This window comes from Mesoplodon mirus, assembly GCF_964341445.2.
Source record: "Mesoplodon mirus genome assembly, chromosome: 19".
Classification (NCBI taxonomy): domain Eukaryota; kingdom Metazoa; phylum Chordata; class Mammalia; order Artiodactyla; family Ziphiidae; genus Mesoplodon; species Mesoplodon mirus.
In genome coordinates, this window is record NC_138995.1 from 19,494,338 (window position 1) to 19,516,352 (window position 22,015).

Consider the following 22,015-nt stretch of genomic DNA (forward strand, 5'->3'; position numbering starts at 1 on the left):
GTGTCCCTGGCTGGGCTCTCCCGAGCACATCACCCACTGCTCCTTGCTTTTCACCATGTGTGCTCCAGATATCTTTTATTCATGCGCTCTTCCCACCTAGAATGCACCCATGCAATTTTGCCCATGTTTTCAGAGCCCCTCCACACACACACACTCATGCTCCTCCCAAAGCCCTCCCAGATTTCCTCAAGGCCTCACATGTTCCTTGGCTTGTAATGTACCACCAGTGATGACAAGCATAATCCCTTACCATGGGCCAGGCTGTATACTAGGTTTTTACATTCCATCATCTACTCCAGACAGCAACCTTATGAAGTAAGTATGACTGTTACCTCATTCTAGAGATGAAGACACTGGGGCTCAGAGAGAATATGTGACATACCTAAGATAACATAGCCAGTGAGTGAGAGCTGGGACTAACCTCTAGGCCTTAACACTGCCGACTGTAAGCAGTGTGAGGGCAAAGCCTAAAAGTCACTCTTCCTTCTCTTCACACCTTCCCCAGGCATAACACAGAAAAAATGTTGACTAAATTTGTAACCTTTGCAGTGTGTTGGGTCCTTCAGATCTGTAAAGATGAAGAACAGGATGGTGATTACCTAGGGCTAGGCAGAGGGTGAGGAGTGACGGCTGATGGTAGTTTCTTTTGGGGACGATGCAAACGTTCTAAACTAAGGCTGTGGTGAGGGTTGCACAACTCTGTGAATATGTTAAAGACCACTGAACTGTACGTTTTAAATGGGTGAATTTTATGGTGTGTGTGTTAGGTGTCAATAAAGATAGATACTTTTTTTTTTTTAATCCTCCAGCACAGTGGAAATTGAATCTGGGTCTGCTGTTATCAGGGATTTCTGTCCCTAAATGTTTCTGGACCCCACACTATCCAATTTGTGTCAGAAACACTCAAGGTAACCAGCGCCCTTGAGATTGTCCTCCCGCCCGCCAGGTGCAGAACACGTCTGTTCATTTGTCCTGCACCTCCCTCCAGTTGTTTAAGGAAGGCTTATCCGGTCCCAGTGTGTGGTGGCTGCACCTTGGCACCTGACCTCGGGGGTCTCTTTTCCTACAGGTTGTTCCCATTTTGTGGACTCCCAGTTCTGTGACCCTGTGCCCATACAGCAATCCCCCGGACTGCAGGCATCCTGTAAGGTGACGTACTGGGAAGGAATGGGAGGGGAGGGAGGGAGGGCCATAGGGCCTAACAGTCCTTCCCAGGACCCCCCTCCCCATTCTATGTCCAGGAATCCCTGGGGCAGGGAGTTGGAAGTTTCCGTCTCCCTCACCACCTGCCGTCTTGCCCCCTGCCCACACCCCAGAACCCCCAGACACATGGACACAGGACACACATCCATCCGAGAGATGTTTAATGTATCTTAGGTTCAAAGTACAAAATACAGGGCAGGCGCTAACCCCAGGAAAGTCACCTGCCACTCAGTCAGCCCCTTACCACTGCAGCCAGGCATCCCAGCCCCAGAGCAGTGGAGCAGTGGCCCTGGGATACCTGGCTCCTTTCCTGTTTGGGGAATAACAAGGTGACAATGTGGGTGGGAGCCCAGAGACCATCGTCTCCCCTCCTCATAAAACCCAGACCCAAGGATCTGAAAGGTCCAAACTTGGACACAGCAGCAGATCCCCCAGAGTAACCCTGGCTAAGAAGCAGCCCTGTTGTGAAGCCTGGCCCAGCCCTGTGGCCTTAGTCCTGGAAAAGGAGGAACTATTGCCCCAGTGACTGACAGCAAAGGGAAGGAGATAAAGCAAGGAGTGGAGACAGATTCCCACTGCCTTAAACAAATCGATTATGGGTAGCTGACCCAACAGGGCAGCAAAGCCTGCTGCACCTCCCACCCCATACCCTCTGAGGACCAGCCCCTCGTGGAGCCTTCTGCCAGGGTACTGTCCTTGCGCTGGTGCTAGGGAGGAGACGGAGGGCAGGAAAGGCCAGTGTCAGCTGAGGAATGATGCCCTTGCTTTGGGGGCAAGAACATCTGCGTAGAGTCACCCCATGAGGACCCTCTGGGGAAGGGGCATCAACTACCCGCATCTCTGGGCCTTGCCCCTAGAAGCGCTGGACTGGGTCTTGAGCCAGGGTGGGGCCTTACTGAAAGGGAAAGTGGCAGGAGTTAGAAGCAGGGAGGGTGGTGAAAAAGGTCCCTGTGAGGACCAGCCCAGGAGACCCTTCTGGCCTGCCCCAAGGGAGCCCAGTTGCTACTTCAGTCCAGGCCCCTCTAACCCCATGTCAGGTTGAGTGGGCTCCTCTGCCCATTGTGCAGGGAAGGTTTCCACAGGGCCTCGGCCCCCTGCTCCTCCTTGAGCCCCCGGGCTACAGCCGGCCACCTCTGTTGAACTGGATGCACCAGTGGGAGTTGGCGGTGCCTGGGCTGAGATGAGTGTGGTCCTCGTGTCCCATGAGGGGCTGCAGCTCCTGCTGCTGGGGGATGTCAGCGCTGCTCTCGCTGTGAGAACGGCCAGCCTTGGCCAGGCTCGTGGGAAAGGCAAAGCTAGGGCGTAGATCAGAAGGCAGGTTGACAGGGGCCTGGGGCTCTTCAGTGACCAGTGAGCGGGGAGGCAGGCGGGTCATAGGTGGGGCCTGGGTACAGGGTGGGGATGCCAGGCTCTCCAGGGATGAGATGCTCTGGTTCCAGCTTGTCTGCATGTCCACGGGCACAATCTTGGTGGTCTCTGAGGACACGTAGACTGCCAGGTCCCCCTGCCCACTCTTCCAGGGCAGCTCCTTCTCTGCACAGGTTGGGGAGGGGGGTATGATGCGTGGGCTTGGGCACACCTCAAAGCTCCCTGGGGACAGAGTACACATGCACTCATTACCAATCCAATGGAGTCTTTCTCAAGTATAAGCACACTTTGAATAAATCAGTTCATTTCGCAGTTGCCACATAACATCCATGTGTGCAATTATTCGATGCATGCCTTGCCGAGTGGAAGCACCACAGCTGGTTTTGCTCCCCGTAGTACGCCCAGCACCTAGCACAGGGCTGGGCACATAGCAGTTGCTCAATAAATACCTTCTGAACAAATGAAAATAACTAAAGCAAGAGAAAGTGGGATCAAGGCAAGAAAAAACCCATCTACGATCAGCCCTCACCCAACTTGCAGTGCTAGTCTTCAACCACATCCTGCCAAGCCCCATCCCAGGGTGAGACCGCAGCAGGGTGAGGAGGATCTTGAGGCTTGGCCACCGGGTTCCTTGCCTGAGTTCCCACCACAGCCCTTTGGTGGGACAGAGTCCAGGAGCGTGAGTTCCTGCAAACCTAACAACAGGCCAAAGCTGTGCCGGCGAGGGGGATGCCAGAGCACAGGGGACCTGAGAATCCCAGAACTGCTGGCAGCCAGCCTGGAAGGCCTGGCCGCTGCATTACAGGAAGTCTGAGGTTCTGAAAGAGGAAACCTGGGAAAGAGCAGCCCGCTGGCCACCTACCACCCCTTGTTCTCCAAAGTCAAGCTCAATGCCTTGTGTATAATAGGTGCTCCGTATGTGTCTGCTCGTTGATAAAGTCCTGAGCACTCCAAAAATCTTGACTGAGTATGTTATGAAATGTATTAATTCTGGGATTGAAAGTAAAACTACCTCTCTTGAAAGACCTGGGATGCTGGATTGAATTTTAACAACAACAAAAACTAAACAAAAAACTTCGGTGTTCACCTTTAGAGGATGCTGGGGAACTAACTGTTGGTATGAAAACTGATAAATAAAATGAAAAATTCAAGCATTTATCCATTCTTCCCTATATGAACTGTACCTCAAAGTAACTAAGTAATTGATTAAGGGAGGTTTTTTTAATAGAAGAATTACTGTTAATCAATGCAGATGAAAAAAGAGACATAGAATATCACCATTGTGCAACCCTTAATGAAATGTTGGATCTGGCAGTGATCACCAATGGCTGCCAAGACCGTCTGATGACACGTTGACAGGGAACTTGATAATGGATGGATCAAGCCAACAACAGCTAAAGCCTGTTATCAATGTTAACCTCACAAAAAGAGAGGCACCCAGATGGTATATGCTTCCTGGTGTGATGAATGCAATACGAGGTACAACATCACCACCTATGAAGTATGCTTACCAAATCTGATCTGGATTTAATTATTGGTTTAGAGGAAATATAAGGGTCAGTGAAACATACTAAATGATGCTTTGGGGATGCAGTCAGCAAAATCCAGACAAGGAAAGACTGTGGGACAAATACCCAGGTTATTTCAATAAATCTAGTGCAAGAAAAAAAGGTATTGGTGGGGGGAGCCTATAAATCAGGGTTTTTCAAACTTGACATTATTGACAGGTTGGAAGAGATACTTTGCTGTAGGGGGGCTGTCCTGTGCATCGTAGGATGCTTACCAGCATCCCTGGCCTCTACCCACCCATTGAAGAGGTACGCCTCCAGCTGTGACAACCCAAGATGGCTCCAGACAATCCCCTAGAGGGCAAAATCACTCCACCACTACCCTCTTAAGAATCACTGCTGTAGATTAAAAGAGACTTATCAACCATATTTCATGGGTGGGTCTTGTCTGGATTTTTATTTGAACAAACCTACTGTAAAAACAAATATTAAGACAATCAGGGAAACTTGAACACTGACTGGATATCTGATAACAAAGATTTTGGATATGATAATGGTATTGTGGTTATATTTTTAAGAAGAAACCTTATCTTCTAGAGATACATGCTGAAGTAATTTTTGATAAAGTGATAATGATATCTGAGATCTGCTTCAAAAGAATCCAGTGAAGAGAGGGGCATAGTGAGGGTATAGATTGGTTAGGAGTAGATAATTGTTGAAGCTGGCTGGTGGATAGATGGGAAGTTTAGTTTACTATTCTGTCTATTGTATATTTTGAAATTTTCTATAATATGTTTTTTAAAAGACACCTAGGGTGCTTGAGCCAACTCAGGCTCCTCTCTCAGGTCAGGCTGCCACCCTCACTGGGTCTGTACCTGAGGGCTGGTGTGCTGAGCACGGGTTACAACGGAGCCTGGTGTTAGGTTTGCTTGTCACCTCGTGTTTCTCGCCAGAGAGTAAAGGGAGGCGGCACGGCAGTAAAAAGGCTTTGGGCTTTGAATCGGGGGGGTCAGGTTCAAATTCTGGTTCTGCTGGTACTGGACAAGTCCCAGATTCCTTTGAGCTCAGTTTCCCCATCTTGGTTGTTGTGAGGATTGAATCAGATCACGTATGTCAGGTGTCTGACATAAAGGAGATGCTCAGTAAATGCTGGTTGGTGAATAGGAAGAGGGATTGTCTGGACTAGAGGCCATCAGTGAAGGGGGAGGAAAGCAGTTGCACAGCTCCAGAGGGAGGTAGGTGGGAGGAAGCCATTACCTGAAACTTTGCCCTCTTGGAGAACCTCACTGGTAGCCCGAGCCACAAAGATGATCCCTTCGTCGTCCTCCTTCTCTGTCTCCGAACTGTCGCTGTCCTCCTCCTCCTCAGACTCTACGGTTAATATCACAGCAGCTGGAGAGGGACAAGAGCCGAGTGGGGTTGGCCGCCAGCAGCTGCCTCTTGGTACCGCACAACCCCAAGCCAGACCCCCTGTCCACCCAGGTAGAGCCCACAGTTGGCAGGGACACCTGCTTTGTCCTGTGGCTGTTACAGCGCTGGCCTACGGAGTTGGGTGTTTGAGAGGAAGGGAGGTGGGGCTGCACAGCTGAAGGAGGCAACAGGGAAAGCCAAGTCCTCAGAGGAAGCCATAAGGAAGGTCACACTTTCTAGCTCCCCCGCCATCTCTCAGCCCCAGATCCCATCGTCAACTGGAAGCATAAACATCTGGAGGGCTGGAAGGCCCATCAGTGTGCAGCTCATCCAAACTCCTGGTTTTATAGACGGGGACACCAGGGTTCACCCATCCTTCAAGGCCCAGACCAAGCTCCCCCTTTATGACGCCTTCTCCAAGTCCTCAAGGCCTGTAACCTGTAGTTAGCTATCTGATGTCACAGATGTCTAATAACTGCTTAGACATGTTCAGCTTTGAAATCAAGTATGCCCATCTAGTCCCTGAGGGGAAGAGCCCCAGTTTATGGTATTGAATGCTATACAGAGGAGGTCCTTCAGGCTTCTGGCTGATGGGCCCCTGCCCTTTCCCTCCCTATCCCATCCTCAACTCCACCCCACTCCCTGCTTGCCTGTGTCCTGGAAGCCCAGGTCTCGAGGAGGTTTCCCATTTGTAGCCTCCGTGTTAGCCATGCCATCCTTCTAAGGACCAAAAAACAAAAAAACAAAAACCCCTAAGCCTCTGGCCCTGGCTCCAAACCCCAACCCTGTCGTCTGGTGGGGTCAACAGGAGGACAGGTCTTCCTGATACAGCAGGGAAGGGAATCTGTCAATCCCAATGGTCCTACCATCCCTTGACCCCCCACCCCCACCCTGGCAAGTGTTGTGGAGTCTGACGTGCCCCAGCAAGGACGCTCAGTACATCAGCTTGGGCTGAATGAGGAGCTCGTGGAGTCCCCCCAACAAGGAATCTGCCTTTCTCCTGCCCATTTCACCTCTGGTAGGTGGTCTTGCTGCCTCCCAGCAGGTGACCACATGGACAAGAGGCTGATCTCCTTCTGAAGCCCTTGCCTTCCCCTTCTGGGGCTCCAGGAAGATGCAAAAGGGAACCCAAGCTGCTGCAGCCCCCAAGTCCCTGAGAATTATCCATATAGGGGGTCCCCCTAGGCTGGATTCCAATACTTGGGAGCTCAAAACTGTGTGCCGTCAGCCTGCAGCTGCAAACAGGAGTCCCAGAGAAAGCACATGCCTTCTTGCGGCCGGCCTTGCGGGGTCGTGGCTTGCTCTTGGTGAAGCAGATGTTGTGCTTGGTGGACTTAAAGGACTCCAGCCGCCGCTTCATGTTCTGCTGGAAGACCTCCTTGTCCTGGCGCTCCTGCGCATCCTCAGAGATGAAGTGGCGGCTGCAGCTGGCTTTGTACTGACAATGACAGCCCCGCCCTGCTGTGAGGCTGGGTGTCCTGGCCTCCCACAGGGACCCCAGGCCACAGCCCCATGTTCACCATAGCTCCTGCCGGCCCACTGTTGCCAGAACTAGCCATGGATTGAAAAAACAAAACAAAACAAAAATACAGTAGGGACCCAGCCAGACTCTATACTCTCTATATGCTCTGAAGTTCACTGGGGAAAAACTTTCCTTTATCCCAGAACCTGTTCCCTCAAATTTGGCTTTCCGTATTCCCTACTGCCCTCTCCCAGTTCTCTCTGATCTGAAGTGACAAGAGGCAGGGGACCCTGTGTCTTGTCCCTCAGGGCTACTGTAAGGCCAAGGGGGGCATTTCCTTCTTTGCACCTCTGTTTATCTGAGCCTGGTCCACATGCCTGGCCCATTTGCCTCCTTTTAACTACACAGGACTCTCTGTCCAGCTGGAACTCTCCAGCTAGCCAGTTCTACAGCCACCATCATGACTCCTCAGGCTGCACTTTGAACTTCCATGACTATCTCTCTTGATACCTTCGACCCTCTCAGTCCAACAATACCTGAATTGGTGTCCAATTCAGGACCACTCCCATCTCTCCTCTTTCTCATAAAGACCAAGCCCACTACACACTCACTTAGACTGTCTCCACCTCTGCCTTTGACTGCTGAGAGGCCTTTTCATTACCTAGTGGTAACCCCCCAAAGTACTGCCCGCATGTTCCCAATCATTTGTCTTGCCTCACATCCCCAGTCTGGTCCCTTTCCTTTGCCTCATATTTTCTGCTTCCCTGAGCTGGATCTAAGAGCCCCCTTTAAGTCTCCTCCCAGCTGCCCTCTTCTACACACTCACACAGAGGTGCCCCTCTCTCCTGGGCGTGCAGGGGCCCAGCTCCTTCACAGGGCTCCTCACTCCCCAACCCAGGCCTCCGCTTTGCTTAGCTCACTCCCTGCCTCCATCAGTTCCCTGCTGTGCTCCCTCCTCCCTCCCGGTCCTCCACTCTCCTGCATCTTCAATCCTTCCCTCATCACTGGCCCCCCTCCCTCTTCTTTTAAGCATGCTCCTGCCCTTACCTCCTTGAAAAAGGCCTTTCCATTGATACCATTGCCTCGCTTTTGCTGCCAGACTTTTACACTTACATTCTGACACTTCCCCTAGTACCCATTCCTTGACTATCAGAAATACAGCTCCATGTACATGTATAGCTGATTCACTTTGTTATAAAGCGAAAACTAACCATTATAAAGCAATTATACTCCAATAAAGATGTTAAAAAAAAAAGAAATGCAAACTAAAAAAAAAAAAAAACAAAAACAGCTCCAGGGGTGTTTTGCCTGATTGCAACTTCAGTGTGCTGCTTTCTCCCTGGTCAGCAGGGCCATGGCCTCTGGTTAGGCAACATCTGTGCAATGTCCAGCCCTCCTTATGCCCCAGGCCTCCGAGACACCATCTGCTGCTGCCCCTCCAAGGGCTCCTTCTCTCTCGTCTGCTGGCTCCCCTTCCTTTTCTTACATGTGCGTTCCTCAGTGCTGTCCTTGGCCCCCTCTCTCCCCTCTAAATGCCCTCCCCAGTGAAAGTGTCCACTCTCAGCACCAGCTAGCCCAGGGATACATCTGTGTTTCCCAAACATCAGCCATCAGACCAGCTACATTTGAATCCCCTCAGGGGACTTATTAAGAGCAGATTCCTCATCCCATTGCACACTACAGGATCAGACTCTCCAGGAGGTGAAGCCAGGAATATGTATTCTAGCAAGCTCCCTGGGAGATTCTGATGTAGCCAGGCCAGGAAACCTCTGATATAGATTGCTTCTAAATCTTTATCTCCAGCCTGTATGTCTCTCCTAAACTATAATTTTATGTTTCTAACTGCATACTAGATACTTCTGTCTCTCTCTAATGATATTTCTGTGAAGAACATGAGGAATTATGGATTGTGTTCTGGCATAACTAAGTGGATTTAGAACTGGTTGAGTGGGCTTCCCTGGTGGTGCAGTGGTTGAGAATGTGCCTGCCAGTGCAGGGGACACGGGTTCGAGCCCTGGTCTGGGAAGATCCCACATGCCGCAGAGCAACTGGGCCCGTGAGCCACAACTACTGAGCCTGCGCGTCTGGAGCCTGTGCTCCGCAACAAGAGAGGCCCGTGCACTGCAATGAAGAGTGGCCCCCGCTTGCTGCAACTAGAGAAAGCCCTCGCACAGAAACGAAGATCCAACACAGACAAAAATAAATAAATAAATTTAAAAAAAAAAAAAAAAGAACTGGTTGAGTAACCATACCCAAAAAATTCTTGATCAAGGTCAGTCTGGAGGAAAGTCTTTAGTAGCATGCCACAGGGCTCTGTCCTCAGCTCTATCCTGTTCAACATTTGTATGTTGATTTTGATGAATACAGAGTTAACAGGCTTAGCAAATTTTCATATGACGTGAATCTGAGGAGATACTTGGTGGCAGACATGGGATCCAAACAATGGAATGATGGGCTGAATCAAATAAGATGACATTTAACAGGGATAAGCACAATCTTAATCCAGTTTTTTTTAATTGACTTCACAAGAACTGGTTGGACTGAACCATTGACCAGTCTTACACACACACATCCACAGACAGTCGGTCATTATGTACTTCCTGATGTAATACAATAAGAAATACATAGCACACCTATCGAATGTTCCTGAATACAACCAGGCCTCCAGATTTAACTACCAAGAAAGACAGTATGTAGAGGAACATGTTAAACACCACCACTGGAATACAATCAGCAAAATCTGTAAAATGGAACATTCTCTGAGATAATGTATCCAGTTGCTTCAGTAAGTAAATAATGAGAAAAAAAGGAAGACAAAACTATCACAGATTTTTTAAAAATAAAGAGACATGTTTACTAAATGCAAACTGTGGACTTTATTTGGGTCCTGACTTGAACAGACCAGCTGGAAAAAGGTATTTATTGACCACTGGCTGGATATTTGAGATGAGAAGGAATCACTGTTATTTGTTGTAAGTGATAAGGGTACTATGGCTTTTTTTTTTAAAGAATTCTTGCCACCTAGAGATACATATGGAAATATTTAGAGATGATATGATGTCTGGAGTTTGCTTTAAGATAATAAAGTGTAGATGGGGCGTAGGGGGGCACAGAATGTAACAGAATTGACCATGCATTGAAAATTATTGGAGGTGAGTGGTGGTTAAATGAGTTATTCTCTCTAGTTTTGTGAACGACAGAAATTTTCCATAAGAAAAAAGTAAACAAAACCAAAAAACAAACAAACAAAAAACCCCACAGGTTGGATGCAACAGGGTTTAATAGTCATTGACTGAGGAAGACATGGTGGGTTGCCTGACTGTAAGAACAATATGGGGCCTCAGGGTGGTGAGCCAAAGCTGGAGGGGTTCTGGGCTGTGGGAAGAGAATGGCAAGTTCCAGAACTAGGAAGGTGAAAGAGCCCCTGTGCCAAACCCAGGCCACGGCAGTGAAAGCCCAGAATCCTAACCACTAGGCTACCAGAGAACTCCAAGGGCCCTCATTTCTAATGACTAAAGAAGACACACCAAGGACAGTAGCTGCTGGCCTGAGGGCAAGGAGGCCTGTGTGGAAGGAAGCTGTTTTGAAACCTTTGCAGACTTACTCTGCAGAGCTGCAGAGAGTCAAATTAGGACCAGTGGGAGAAAATTAAAGGAAACCAATCTGTCTCAGCGGTAGAAACAGCCTTGACTGTTAAAGCTGCCAGGAATGGTAACAGCTGGCTTCTCATTTCAAAAAGGTTCAAGGTAATGGCTTGCTGCCCCCTTGTGGGGTTGCGACAGATTCCTTCCTGTATGGGTTGGGCCTTTCCGACCCCAGAGCTTCATGACCTGCATTGGACTAACTCACATTACCTAAAACAGATGTCTGCCTCCCCCAGGTTAAGGTGGTCCTGCAGGCGGCTTCCTCAGCACTCCTGCTTCTGTCTGTGACCCCATCAAGCCCTCTGTATCTCCTGCTCTCCCCTTCCTGGCTGATCACACGGTTCTTTGTGCTCCTCTCCCCTCCGACCACCCAGGTCTAATCCGCAGTGGTTTCACTCCAGCTTCCCAGCTGGCTTTCCCAGCCTCTCAACTCACCCCCTCCAGTTTGATCTGCCCTCTGCTACCGGAGAAGACATTCTTAAACAGTTCTTGTAACAGGCCAACCTTTCTCAAAAAAAAAAAAAAAAAAAAAAACTAAAGCTAAAACTAAAGGTTATAACGAACAAGATGAAGCCCACACTCTTCAACTGGGCATCCATAGCTCTCCACAAGCTGGTGCCAGCTGCCTCTTGAGCCTTGCATCGTGGCCTCCCCAGACAATGCTCCCCCTCAGAACTCTGCCCTGCCTGTTCTCACCCTGTAGCGAGGTTTGTAAAGGCCTCCACAGAGCAGGTGGTGCATCACAGCATCCTCACGGTCCCGGCCGCTGCGTACTGTGTCAATCACCTGCAGATCCAGACATGCTCCACTGCCACTCTCCCTCCTGCAGGAGGGAGGAGACACGTGTGCTAGGGACGGGCCAGGAGGCACAGGCCAGGGGAAGGGCAGAAGCAAAGGTGCTCACAAATCCCCCCAGAAGGGATTCAGAGAGAGGGCGCAATAGAGAGGAGCTTGGGGAAGGGGAAGGGGGCTCAAGGACTTACAGCAGGTTGGTGACAGAGGTCTCTGCCACAGAATTGCGGCTGGGCATAGAGGGCAGAGTGAGCCCGGTGGAGGACAAGACGTGGCCTCCCTGCAGGGGCCAAGTCAGAGGTCAGAATGGCAATCAGATGAACGGTGGCCCAGACAATCAGAGGGTAATGAAAAGAATAACAATGGTTAACACACTTTGCTCTTTTGCAGTTCCAGGGACTGTGCTAGGCACTTTTTATACTGAATCTACAAAACTCTGACAGAGGTACTTTTACTCGTGCTTTCTTACAGTTGAAACTGAGGCTCCGAGAGGATAAGTGACTTACCCAAGGTCACAAGCGTGAGATGATAAGAACTGAACCACATCTGCTGACTCCAGAGTCCAGCTGTTTCCCACCTTCCTGTACTGCCTGCTAGACTCTACATGTCAGCATCAGGCCACGCTCGTTCCTGTAGCTGCCACTTCACAAGACTATGGAGTCTGCTGGGAATTCCCAACTCCCTGCTCAGGGCCTGCCTGCTTGTCACTGCTTCCTGCCTTGCCCTGCTGGCCACCTGCCCACCCACCATTGTCTGCCGGCCCACCTGGTCCACGAAGCTGATGGCATCCCGGATGTTGAGTCTGTAGTACACATCCCAAATCTGGTCCCGGATGCGGTAGGCTGACCGCCGCATCAACAGCTGACTCAGGTACTTCTTATCAAACTGCTCCCACCTACAGAGGATGCCAGGCCCGGTCCTGAGTGCCATCCCCAAGGCCTGGGCGGCTGGCCCTTCCTCAGACAGGGCAGGGGCACCGCCAGCGCTGGGCCTATGTCTCTTGGTGTGGGCATCAGTCAGGGAGAATCTCGAAGCTGGTCCCTGCCCTTATGGAACTGACAGTGTTGTAGGAAAGCCTGACATTAATGAAGTTATTACATATAACTGTAAAATTACAACCATGGTAAGAACTATAAAGGATAATTATAGAGTATGATAGGGATTTGTCCTAGTCAGGGAGGCCAGGGAAACCTCCATAAGGACTTGATGCCTGTGGTAAGATCTGAAGGATGAATAGAGGTTAAGTAGGTGAGAGGGAGGCAAAGGAATGTTCTAGTAGAAAGAACAACATGTGCACAGGTCCCAGTGGCCAGGGCCGGGGGAGCATGGTGGGTTCTGAGTTTCTAAAACAGGGTTCATTTCATTGGCAGACAGATAGTCAAAGACACAGCTGAGCACAATGCGGCTGGTGTCTGGAGGTGCCAGACCATGCAGGGCAGAGCTGCGCAGGCCTCACTGGGGAGCCTTGTCTTATCCTGAGAGTACTGGGACACCAGTACTGCCAGTACTGCCCGAAGGGCTTCAGGAAGACGTTGCCCAGCCTGAGCCTGACTGTGTCCCTCCTCAGAAGTGTGCACATCCCCCATGCTGCCCTGGCTGGTGAGGCTGCCGCTGCTGAAGGAGCCTCGGGGCAGCTCCCTCACCTGTCCCTCCAGTAGTGATAGCCATGGTGCCCCACAACGTCCTCCACTGCAGCCAGAATGTGGTCAAAAGTCTAGAAGGGGGGTGGGTAGGGGGACCGGATCAGGACTCTGCTCAAAATAGGAGAAGGGAGAGAGGGGCAGGTGGAGGGATGGGGTTCTGGTACCCACGTGCTCATGCAGCTCCTGGTTCAGGGTAGGTTTGTGGTGCTCACTCCTCTTCACCTTCAGCCACTTGACCAGTGGCTTGATGGTCAGGCCCTACGGACAGGCAGCCAGTGAGCCCTGCCCTGTCCAGTTCCCTGCTGCCTTTCCTTCCCCATAGTTAGGCTTCAGCTTCTGGATCCCCACCTCACTGCACTCAAGGTCTGGGAAGTCAGGCCCCCGTGCCTCCCACAAGAGGAAGAGGAGCCCCTCTCCCATAGGCTCCAAGCCTCCCCCAGGGCCTGCCAGACCCTCTCCCCATCCAGCCTCGTGGGCGCTCCCACCTGCACGATGACTGTGAAGAAGACCACCACAATAGTGGTGGCTACAAAGTAGTCCTTGGCAGGGATCTTGGTCCTGTCCAGGAGGATGACGAGAGCGAAGGCCACAGCCCCCCGCAGGCCCCCATAGGACATCACCACCTGGTCAATCTTGTCCAGAGGGACCAGCCGGAACTGATTCAGCACCCACGTCTGCAGGACTACGCCTACAGCAGGAGGGAGGCCAGTGGGAGCAGGGTGTTGGAGGGCACGCCTACAGCAGGAGTGGAGGGCACTGGGCATGGATGGCACCAAGTATCTGGGCTAAGGTCTGACAGGGGCTGGGAGGGGTGAGCAATAAGGGGAGGCTTAGAAATTGTTGACAAGGATGTGGACTCAAGACTGGGAGATAAGCTAGGAGGGTGGGCAGGAAGGAGGGTGGGCAAGCAGGGGGTGCCGGCAATACCGAGGGCTCGGAAGAACAGGATGAAGAAGAGGGTGCCCAGCACCAGCCCAGAGTCCCAGGCCCACTTGGAAGAGTCCACGGCCGAGATGCCAAGCAGCATGAAGATGATGGTCTCAGCGCAGCTGGCTAGAGTCTTCATTGTGTACTTGACAGCTGTGCGGGACTTATGGGAGATGTTGGCCTCCACGTACTTCTTACAGCCCAGGCCACACATAGTCACCCTGGGAGAGGAATGGAGAGTCAGGGCGAGTGAGGAGGGGCCACAGGAAGCACAGCCTTTGGGGTTTGAGCATGCGCAGGAGAGGGTGTTGCCCATCACAGGATGTCAGATTCTCAGAGCCGAAGCCCAGGGAGGCATGGAGACCATCCAAGGGTAGGTAGTGGTGGTCCTGGGATAAAAGGGTCCGAATCTCCAGGCTTCCCTCTCAGTGCCTTCTGGAGGGGGAAGGTGGGAGAAACATGCTCTGACTAGCACACTGTCTGAGGCACCTTTTAGAGTTCTGTGGCCACCAGAACCAGTAGCACCAGGCCTCAACGTCCACTTCCAGCTCAGCCTACACCCCAGAGAGCACTTTAAGCAGAGGAAGTTTGGGTTCTGGGGTGCCCAGGACAGCCCTAGAGGCAGGTCCTGGAATGTTACCTGAGGCTTAGTATCTCCCCAGGGGAGTCTGAAGCTCCCACTCCCACAAGGGCTCCGGGAGACCTATGGACTCCTCCGGGTCCTGCTTCTGTCCATGTGAGGGGCGACCATCTCCAGTGCCCCCTCCCAGCTGCCTGCCTGCAAGGCCCCCAGGACTCACGCAAGAATGGCGGAGAGCGAGGCCATTTCAGCAGTAAGGTAGGCCGCGTAGGCGAGGAGGAAGACCAGCAGAGGCTCGATGATGCGGACCCGCTTGGTGAAGCGTGTGGTCAGGGCCAGGAGGAAGGCAAAGACTAAGCCCACGGCTGCCCCGCCCAGACTGACCACAAACAAGGAGGCTGGGGGAGGAGTGGGTTGTCAGCATGACCCCTGGCCCGGACCCCACCAGGGCTGACAAGACTGCTGCCTGGCAGGGAGTGGAGGATGATGCCCACTGTGCATGCCCACTGTGCTCCCCAGGGGTCAGGGTCCCAGAGCTAGGATTCCAGGAAAGGCCCTCCTTCTCAGGTTCTCAGGCCCTATTTCTCCATACAGGAGGGAAGGGAATGAGGCAACCCGAGCAGCGTCCTCTGTCCTGACGCGGTGGGGGGCAGGGGCTCAGCAACCCAGGGGAGGCAGACCTCCAGTGCCCGCCAAGAGGGAGGAAATACTGACCGACTCCCTTCAGGTAGTCAGTGGCCTGCACGTTGGCAGAGCCCATCTCCACAAAAGAGTTGCAGACCTTGTACAGCACCTAAGCGAGAAGAGGGGCATCAGGAGCGACGGGGGAAGGCAGCAACCTGGACTGCGTGGAGAGGGGGAAGCAGGGACCATACTTCTTCCCCAGGGCCCGGGGAAGAGTGGAGCCTGGTCAGAGCATGACAGCCTGGGGTCAAGGAACGGCAGCCAGCCGAGCACTCTCACCACAGTAACTGCATCATTGATCAGGGACTCGCCGAAGACGATGATAAAGAGGGTCTCATTGACGTGCACCTCCTCAAAGACAGCCAGCACGGCCACGGGGTCCACTGCTGAGATGAGGCTCCCGAACAGCAGGAAGTCCAGCAAGCCAGCCTGCACTCTAGGGGCTTTCGAGGGACAGATGAGGGACAGCAAATGGTGAGGTACTGAATTGCCTACAGCAGTCCCTGTGACAAGCCCAGACTCCAGCCCCACTGTTAAAACAAGTATGTCCAGAAAGGGCCTGGGATGGTGAAGAGAGCATCGGCCTGCAGGTCAGGAGGCCTTAGGTCTTGAGCCTAAGGCCTGCCTTTGCCACTTACCAGCTCTGTGACGTTGGCACTGTCATCGTCACATGACTTCTCATAAGCCATGCCTCCCCATGTGCCTGCCTAACAGTACTGCTGCAAAAATCAGCCCAGGAGATGGCTATGATAGCTCTATGTAACCTGGAAAGCTAAGGCGGCACTGACAATAAGAACTGCAGCAACAGGAATAATAACCAGCAGCAGGTGGAAATTGGCTGCTGACTGGCTTTATTTGGGAGAAGAACGAAAGAGAGTGCTTTCTCCCACACTGGTGGTTCTCAGCCTCAGGAATTCGACACAGTTCTCAGCAGGAGGGGGAGGGACTATCCATCCATGAGGGCTGAATATAGTATGGAAAGCACCTACCACAGGTAGGACTTGAACATGCCATGTAATCTCTGTGAACCTCAGTTTCCACATGTATATATTGAGAATAATAATAGTGAGAACAGTAAGAAACTCAAAAAGTTCCTTATTTAGCCAGTGGCTAATACATAGTAAGCAACCAATAGATATTACCTATCATTAGGATTACTGTTACTATGGTCTGATGTCCTCCCTTCCCTTCCGGCCCCCAAATACTTCACTGACCCATTAGGAAAACCAGGTTGGAGTCCCCAAGTGGAAATTGCAAACCTCCCCTTGCGTCTGTGAAGAAGTCTGAATTATCAACATTCAGGGTTGAACGGATTTGGGGGCCAGGAAATTAGGAAGAAGGGAGCAGGACAGGGCAGCCTGAAGGCAAAGAGCCTCAGTAAAACAGACCTCTCCTGCTAACTTTGGACCTGATATCGAATGAGTTTAAGGGCCTCTATTTCCTCATCCATTAAAGTGGGACAAATTATACCCCTAGCAAGGTTGCTATGAAGAGCCAGTGGGATGAGTAAAGAGAACACCCAGTGTAGTGTCTTGCATTCTGTGGATGTATAATATGTGTTTATTAAAAATAATAATAAAAACAGAAAACCACCCTGATGTGACCTGGGCAGGGCCCTCACAGGAAAGGTGAGCTGTGCCTCAGGGGAGCCAGGCTGGCAAGTGGCAGTATGGTATCAGGGCAGGAGGCGGGCAGAGTCCCAGCCTTGGCAGCCCACACACAGCTGGGAGCCACGCCCCTACTCAGCTGTCGTCTGCAGAAGCCCAGACTCATCTGGCAGGGACCTAAATGAAGGCTGAAGGCCCATCTGGAGCATTGCCTCACACTCCAGTTGGGAGGGGACCTAAGATGGAGCCCTCAGGGCATGGCTGTCGTCAACACAGGATCTTGAGAGCTGGAGGAGAAGGGAGTTGGGTGATGAGTCTGGCATAGCCTCCCGCTACCAGTCCAGGTCTTAAGGTCACTCACCCACAAATCCAGCCTGCTGCAGGCCCCAGAGGGCAGCACCTGTCGTGAAGGCATTCCAGAGTGTGCCCACCACAGCGTAGGTGAGGATGGCGCCCAGGTTGTCAAAGAATAGCCGGCTAGGCATGAAATAGCCCGAGTCCAGCACGATAGGAGGCAACAGGAAGAGGAAGAAGGTGCCTGGCTCCAGCTGGTATTCAGCTTTCTTGGCCACAGCCAAGACAATGCCCCCCAGCACCAGTCCCAGCAAAATCAGCAGGCAGCTCTCAGGGACCAGAGATGTCACCTTCCGAGACAAGTGAAACACTACAATGCAAGAAGAGGGAAGGAGGTATCAGCTTATGGGATGCTCGCGCGTGCACACATGCGCACGCACACGCGCGCGCGCGCGCGCCTATAACCTCCCAGTCTTAGAAGTTTATTCAAGGTCAGGACCCCTGACACCGGGACCAAGGAAGAAGAAAAATTCAGGACTGCTAGAATCTCCAGCTTCCAGGGCTTCAAATCCCCTACTGCAGCTAAAGTTGTCGGTTTCTTGGTGCTCCTGTCATGGTAACCTAGACCTTTGCTTACTTTTTCCACTTCTGGAAATGCCCCCTCCTCTCTACTCTCATCCTCGAAGGACCTCACCTTTCTCTGATCTCCCTTATCCATTGCCATTATTTGAATCTCAGCAAATACTAGGTATATTTTTATGCATAACACAGCTGTAAAAATCAGGACCTCTGGAGTCAGGCTGCCTGGGTTTAAAGCCTAGCTCTTCCATTTACTAGTTCTGTGACCTTGGAGCAAATAACTTCACCTCTTTGACTTTCAGTTTTCTCAGTAGAATGGGGATAAAAACAGTTATGATCTCATGGGATTGTTGTGAGGTTTAAGTAAGACAGTCTCCTCAAAAGCACTTGGCCCAGTGATTCACAGTAAGCACTCTATAAATGTTACCTATTATTATATTATTGTGCCCTGCCTCTCGAGCTAGACCATAATGCATATCATACCTCCTAGGAGCACTGTAGACCTGCTAGCCCCATGTGCTTTTCATTATATAGGCTCACTAAGGACTCAGTAGTTTAAAAAGCATGAAGTTTAGCAGTCAGAGGTCCAGTTCTTCTTCTGGCTCCATCCCTTCCTAATTGTGCGATCTCAGGCAAATTATTTAATTTACCTGCATTTCAATTTCTTCTCCTGTAATATGGGAAAAATTACCCCTCACACAGGGTGAGGATAAAATGATATAAAATGATAAAATGAATTTTCCTAGCAGAATGTCAGACACATAATAGGATCTCAACAAATGTTAATTCAGTATGACTCTGGGAGAAAATAATAACAGATCTGTCCCTAGGAAAGAAGAGGAGGTTTTCTAGCACTGTTGCCACTCCTACCTTTGCCTCCTAATATAAACTGTTCTGGCTTTCCCTTGGGACCTGAGACCAGATGAGCACCTCTCCCCAGACAATCCCTAGAGTGGTGGGTAGTGAGGGAAGCCTGTGTTAGGCTGTGTGAGACCCAATGCCAAGACAGTGCCCTTTGGAAGCTGTACCCAGAGAGCCTAGGACAGTGCCTGGCACATGGTGGGATTTACATAAATATTTGGTGAATAAAAGGAAAAAAAAATCTCCTGGTAATGAAGCTGGGGGAAGGTATCTCTGGACATTCTACCCATCTCCCCTGCCCCCAATCCCAAGGATTTTGTTTTGTTTTGTTTTGTTTGATGAGAAAAAGGCTCTCTTCTACCTCCATAGGAGATGTCATCCAAGCTAGAAAAAGCACTATGATGTATGGGGGAAACTACAGTCATTGCTGTAAACCCTAAATAAGACAGGAACTCTCCAACTGGCAGACTTCTCAGCAAACCCAATTCTTGGCTCCCAAATCTGAGGCTCCTCCCACCTTGCTCTCATTGCTGCCAGGCCCTAAGGTGAGCTCAGCCATAGCTCTTCCCACACTCATCCCTACCTTTGGTCCCCCTTTCCTCTCCCTCAAGGACTTTATTCCATCCTTATCTCCAGAGCACGTATTAATCCCAGCAAAAACCCTTCACAAAAGCCTGTTCTCTGACAGCACTAGGCTCCCTGAGGGCATTTCAAGCCCCATTTTCCATTATTAATGGACTGCCACAGCAGAGTGGAGAGTTCTTCTGTTCCTGCCCAGCCCCCACCCCCAGCTGTGTTCCTGGGGGGAGAAGGGGGCAAATCCTAGACTGTGTGATTCCTACATGAAGACTGTATTGGTGAGACTGGAGTACAGGCTGTGCCTGCATAGATGGGGAGTGAGTAGCAACGGCTCAGCTATAATTAGTCACCCCCACAGCAGAGCCTGCACAACAGGGAGAGGGAGGAGGGTCTGTGGTGGGAGGAGGGACCACTGGCTGCTCAGAAGTGGGGAGGAAGGGGCAGAGGCGAGGAACAGCAGTTCTATTCACGGAAAGGAGTCTGAAGCACAACCTTTATTGTGCGGACTGAAGGGGACTGGATGTGTGAAAGCATCTAGTGCAGGCAGTACAGAGCAAAGCCCCAAGAAATGGAAGTTTATTATATCCTGAGGTGGGAAGAAGGTAGACCTGAATTGGGGGCGGGCACAGCTAGGCACAAGAAGGGGGCACCTTTACGGGAGCAGAGGGGGGATAGAGGAAAAGTGGCAGTTTAGTATCCCAAGAGAATGGGCACTTGGCGGTGGCCTCCAGGGAAGGCTGCTTCCTCAGGACCAGGATGCCTGGGTTTGCAGGAGAACACCATCCCCTCAATGTCCCCACACGTCTTCACTGCTGACAGAAGCTTTTAGGAGGCTGGGATTGGTGGAGGAGAGCCCAGATCAAAGAGCTTACTTCAAGGAGAAGAGAGGAAAGGGCAAAGGAGCCTAGGGATGGGGCTGGAGAGAGCTGGGGCAGCCCTTTGGGAAGGCAGATCTTCAGGGCTCCCACTCGAGGAGAAGGGGAGGAGGGAGATCTACAAGAGGAGGCGCAGAAACAATGTGAGAGCCTGGATTTGTGGAATCGGAAGCTAGGTCGGGGCACTCTGCAAGAAGCCGGCCCGGATCTGGGGACTAGGGGTTGGGGGCGGGTCCAATGACGGCCGCCGGCCCTGGCGCACGCACACACGCACTCACCGATTTTAGCCAGGCTGGCCACCAGGATCCAGAGGGCTACCAGGTAGGGCGACTCCACCTCGTGCCACTGCCAGCGGAAGAGCGCCAACCCTGGGGGAGGCTCACCCGGCGACCCCGGCTCCTGGGTGGGCTCTTCGGTTGTTCCCGCCCCCGCCAGGGGCAGCCAGAGCAGCGGCAGTGCGGCGCGCAGCATCCTGCCGCCAGCTTAGCAGCCCTGCCGGCACCGCACGGCCGCCGGCCCCGCGTCGCCGCCGCCGCCGCCTACCGGCCGCCCCCGCGTCACAGGCACGTGGGGCCCGCTCCCCCCAATCCCGGCTCCGATACCCCCAAGCCAGGTCCGGACTCCGAGACCCTGCCCCGGGCGTCCGTAGTGCGGACGCCTGCCCCTCCGCTCTAAACCAGTCCCGACTCTGGAAATTCCCCAGTGCAGCCCTTCCCCAAGTCCTGCAACCTATTCCTTCAAGCCCGCTCCCCCAAACTCTTCCAAAACCCCCCGACCCGGATTCAGAGCTGTGAGCGGCCACAGCCCTCCAGGGGCACCTCTGCATTCCACCAGCCGGTGGCGACGGCCAGCCGCTGGAGTGACCGGGGTCTGCCGGGGGGCGGGGTCCAGGCGGGAGGAGCGCGGCCCCGCCACCGAGAGTGCTGCCAGCCTCCAGCAGCCGGCCCCCGATACCGAGGCCGCGGGCTCCGGCGCTGCCCGGTGCAGACTGGAGGGGTCCCCTTCGGGTCCCCGCCCAGACCAGAGCTGCGCACGCGCACTGGGCCCGTTTTAGAAAGCCGTGAGGGACAACTGTCCCCATCGTCCCCAGAAATCCCAAGGCCCAGATTGGGCCCAGCTTATTCCAGGCTGAATAGGAGGCTGTTCCTCTTCATTTACCAAACCGAGGGACAGCCGGCCTCACTTTCCCTTAAACTACAGTGAACGCTTCTCACCTTTTCCATGAGACAATGAAGGAAACGTATCTTCTTCCCTAAACTATGGAAACCCCAGCCTATCGATTCCCTTCAAACTAAGAGGAATCCACCCAACCTCTTCCCCAAACCTGAGGGGGCATTCGGCTTATCTCGCCCCAAACTGAAAAGGACCGTTTCCAATTTTCATTCAAGCTGAAGGGCAACCCATCCCCGTTCTTCCCCCAAATTGAGGGTAACTTTCTACCTCGCCGCCAAACTGAGTCATCCCATCCTTTTCCCAGAATTAGGGGCACCCGTCCCTCTTTTTCCTCCAACTAAAGGTAAATGATCCCGCCTCTTCCTTCGAATTGAGTGTAATCTATTTTCACTTCTTGCTCTAAACTGAAAGGGACCCATCTACCTGCTTTCTCCAAATGAGAGAAGCCCATCCACTTCATCCCTCAGCTGAAGGAATCAGGACCTTCTCGCCCCTAAACTGAGGGGGACCTGGAGGACCACGATCCGAAGAAACTTCCACCCCACCTTGCCCTAAAGAGAGCGCAGCCTCACCGCCCCCAAGCCCAAAGAAAGCCTCCCCGTGCTCCGCGCGCTCTCGAAGTGGGTGAGGGGCGCGCGAGCTCGGGTTTTCCCCCAGACTAGCCAGTGAACTAACAGGACCATGATCACTTCCTCTGAGTGGCTGGCTGCAGTCTCCGCCACCGGCAGCGGTTGCCCACCCCTAGCCTCCGGAGACTACTATTGGCTCCACCCCCTTCCTCCGCCCCGCCTCCGCCTGGCTCCGCCCCTCTCCCTCGGCGTCCGGC

The 22,015-nt window shown here is 52.4% G+C and overlaps 1 protein-coding gene across 4 annotated transcripts; it reads right to left on the reverse strand.

Moving 5' to 3' along the window:
- Positions 1 to 1,367: 1,367 nt before the first annotated feature.
- On the reverse strand, positions 1,368 to 21,874 carry SLC9A5 (solute carrier family 9 member A5). 4 transcript variants are annotated; one of them, XM_082607324.1, is made up of 16 exons: positions 21,231 to 21,874; positions 17,190 to 17,472; positions 15,501 to 15,664; positions 15,252 to 15,330; positions 14,758 to 14,935; positions 13,958 to 14,178; positions 13,516 to 13,718; positions 13,199 to 13,288; positions 13,031 to 13,101; positions 12,153 to 12,282; positions 11,579 to 11,667; positions 11,292 to 11,418; positions 6,757 to 6,927; positions 6,140 to 6,209; positions 5,337 to 5,471; positions 1,368 to 2,793 (listed from the first exon to the last, which is right to left on the reverse strand). In XM_082607324.1, the coding sequence occupies exons 1-16, from the start codon at positions 21,237 to 21,239 to the stop codon at positions 2,321 to 2,323; spliced, it is 2,493 nt and encodes an 830-aa protein (XP_082463450.1). In that variant the 5' UTR covers positions 21,240 to 21,874; the 3' UTR covers positions 1,368 to 2,320. The 4 variants fall into 4 exon arrangements, with proteins under 4 accessions (XP_082463450.1, XP_082463449.1, XP_082463451.1 ...); XM_082607323.1 differs by lacking the exon at positions 21,231 to 21,874 and adding an exon at positions 20,295 to 20,791 and having other exon boundaries at positions 17,190 to 17,492; XM_082607325.1 differs by lacking the exons at positions 15,501 to 15,664; positions 17,190 to 17,472; positions 21,231 to 21,874 and having other exon boundaries at positions 14,758 to 14,849; positions 15,252 to 15,325.
- Between the last annotated feature and the right edge of the window lie 141 nt (positions 21,875 to 22,015).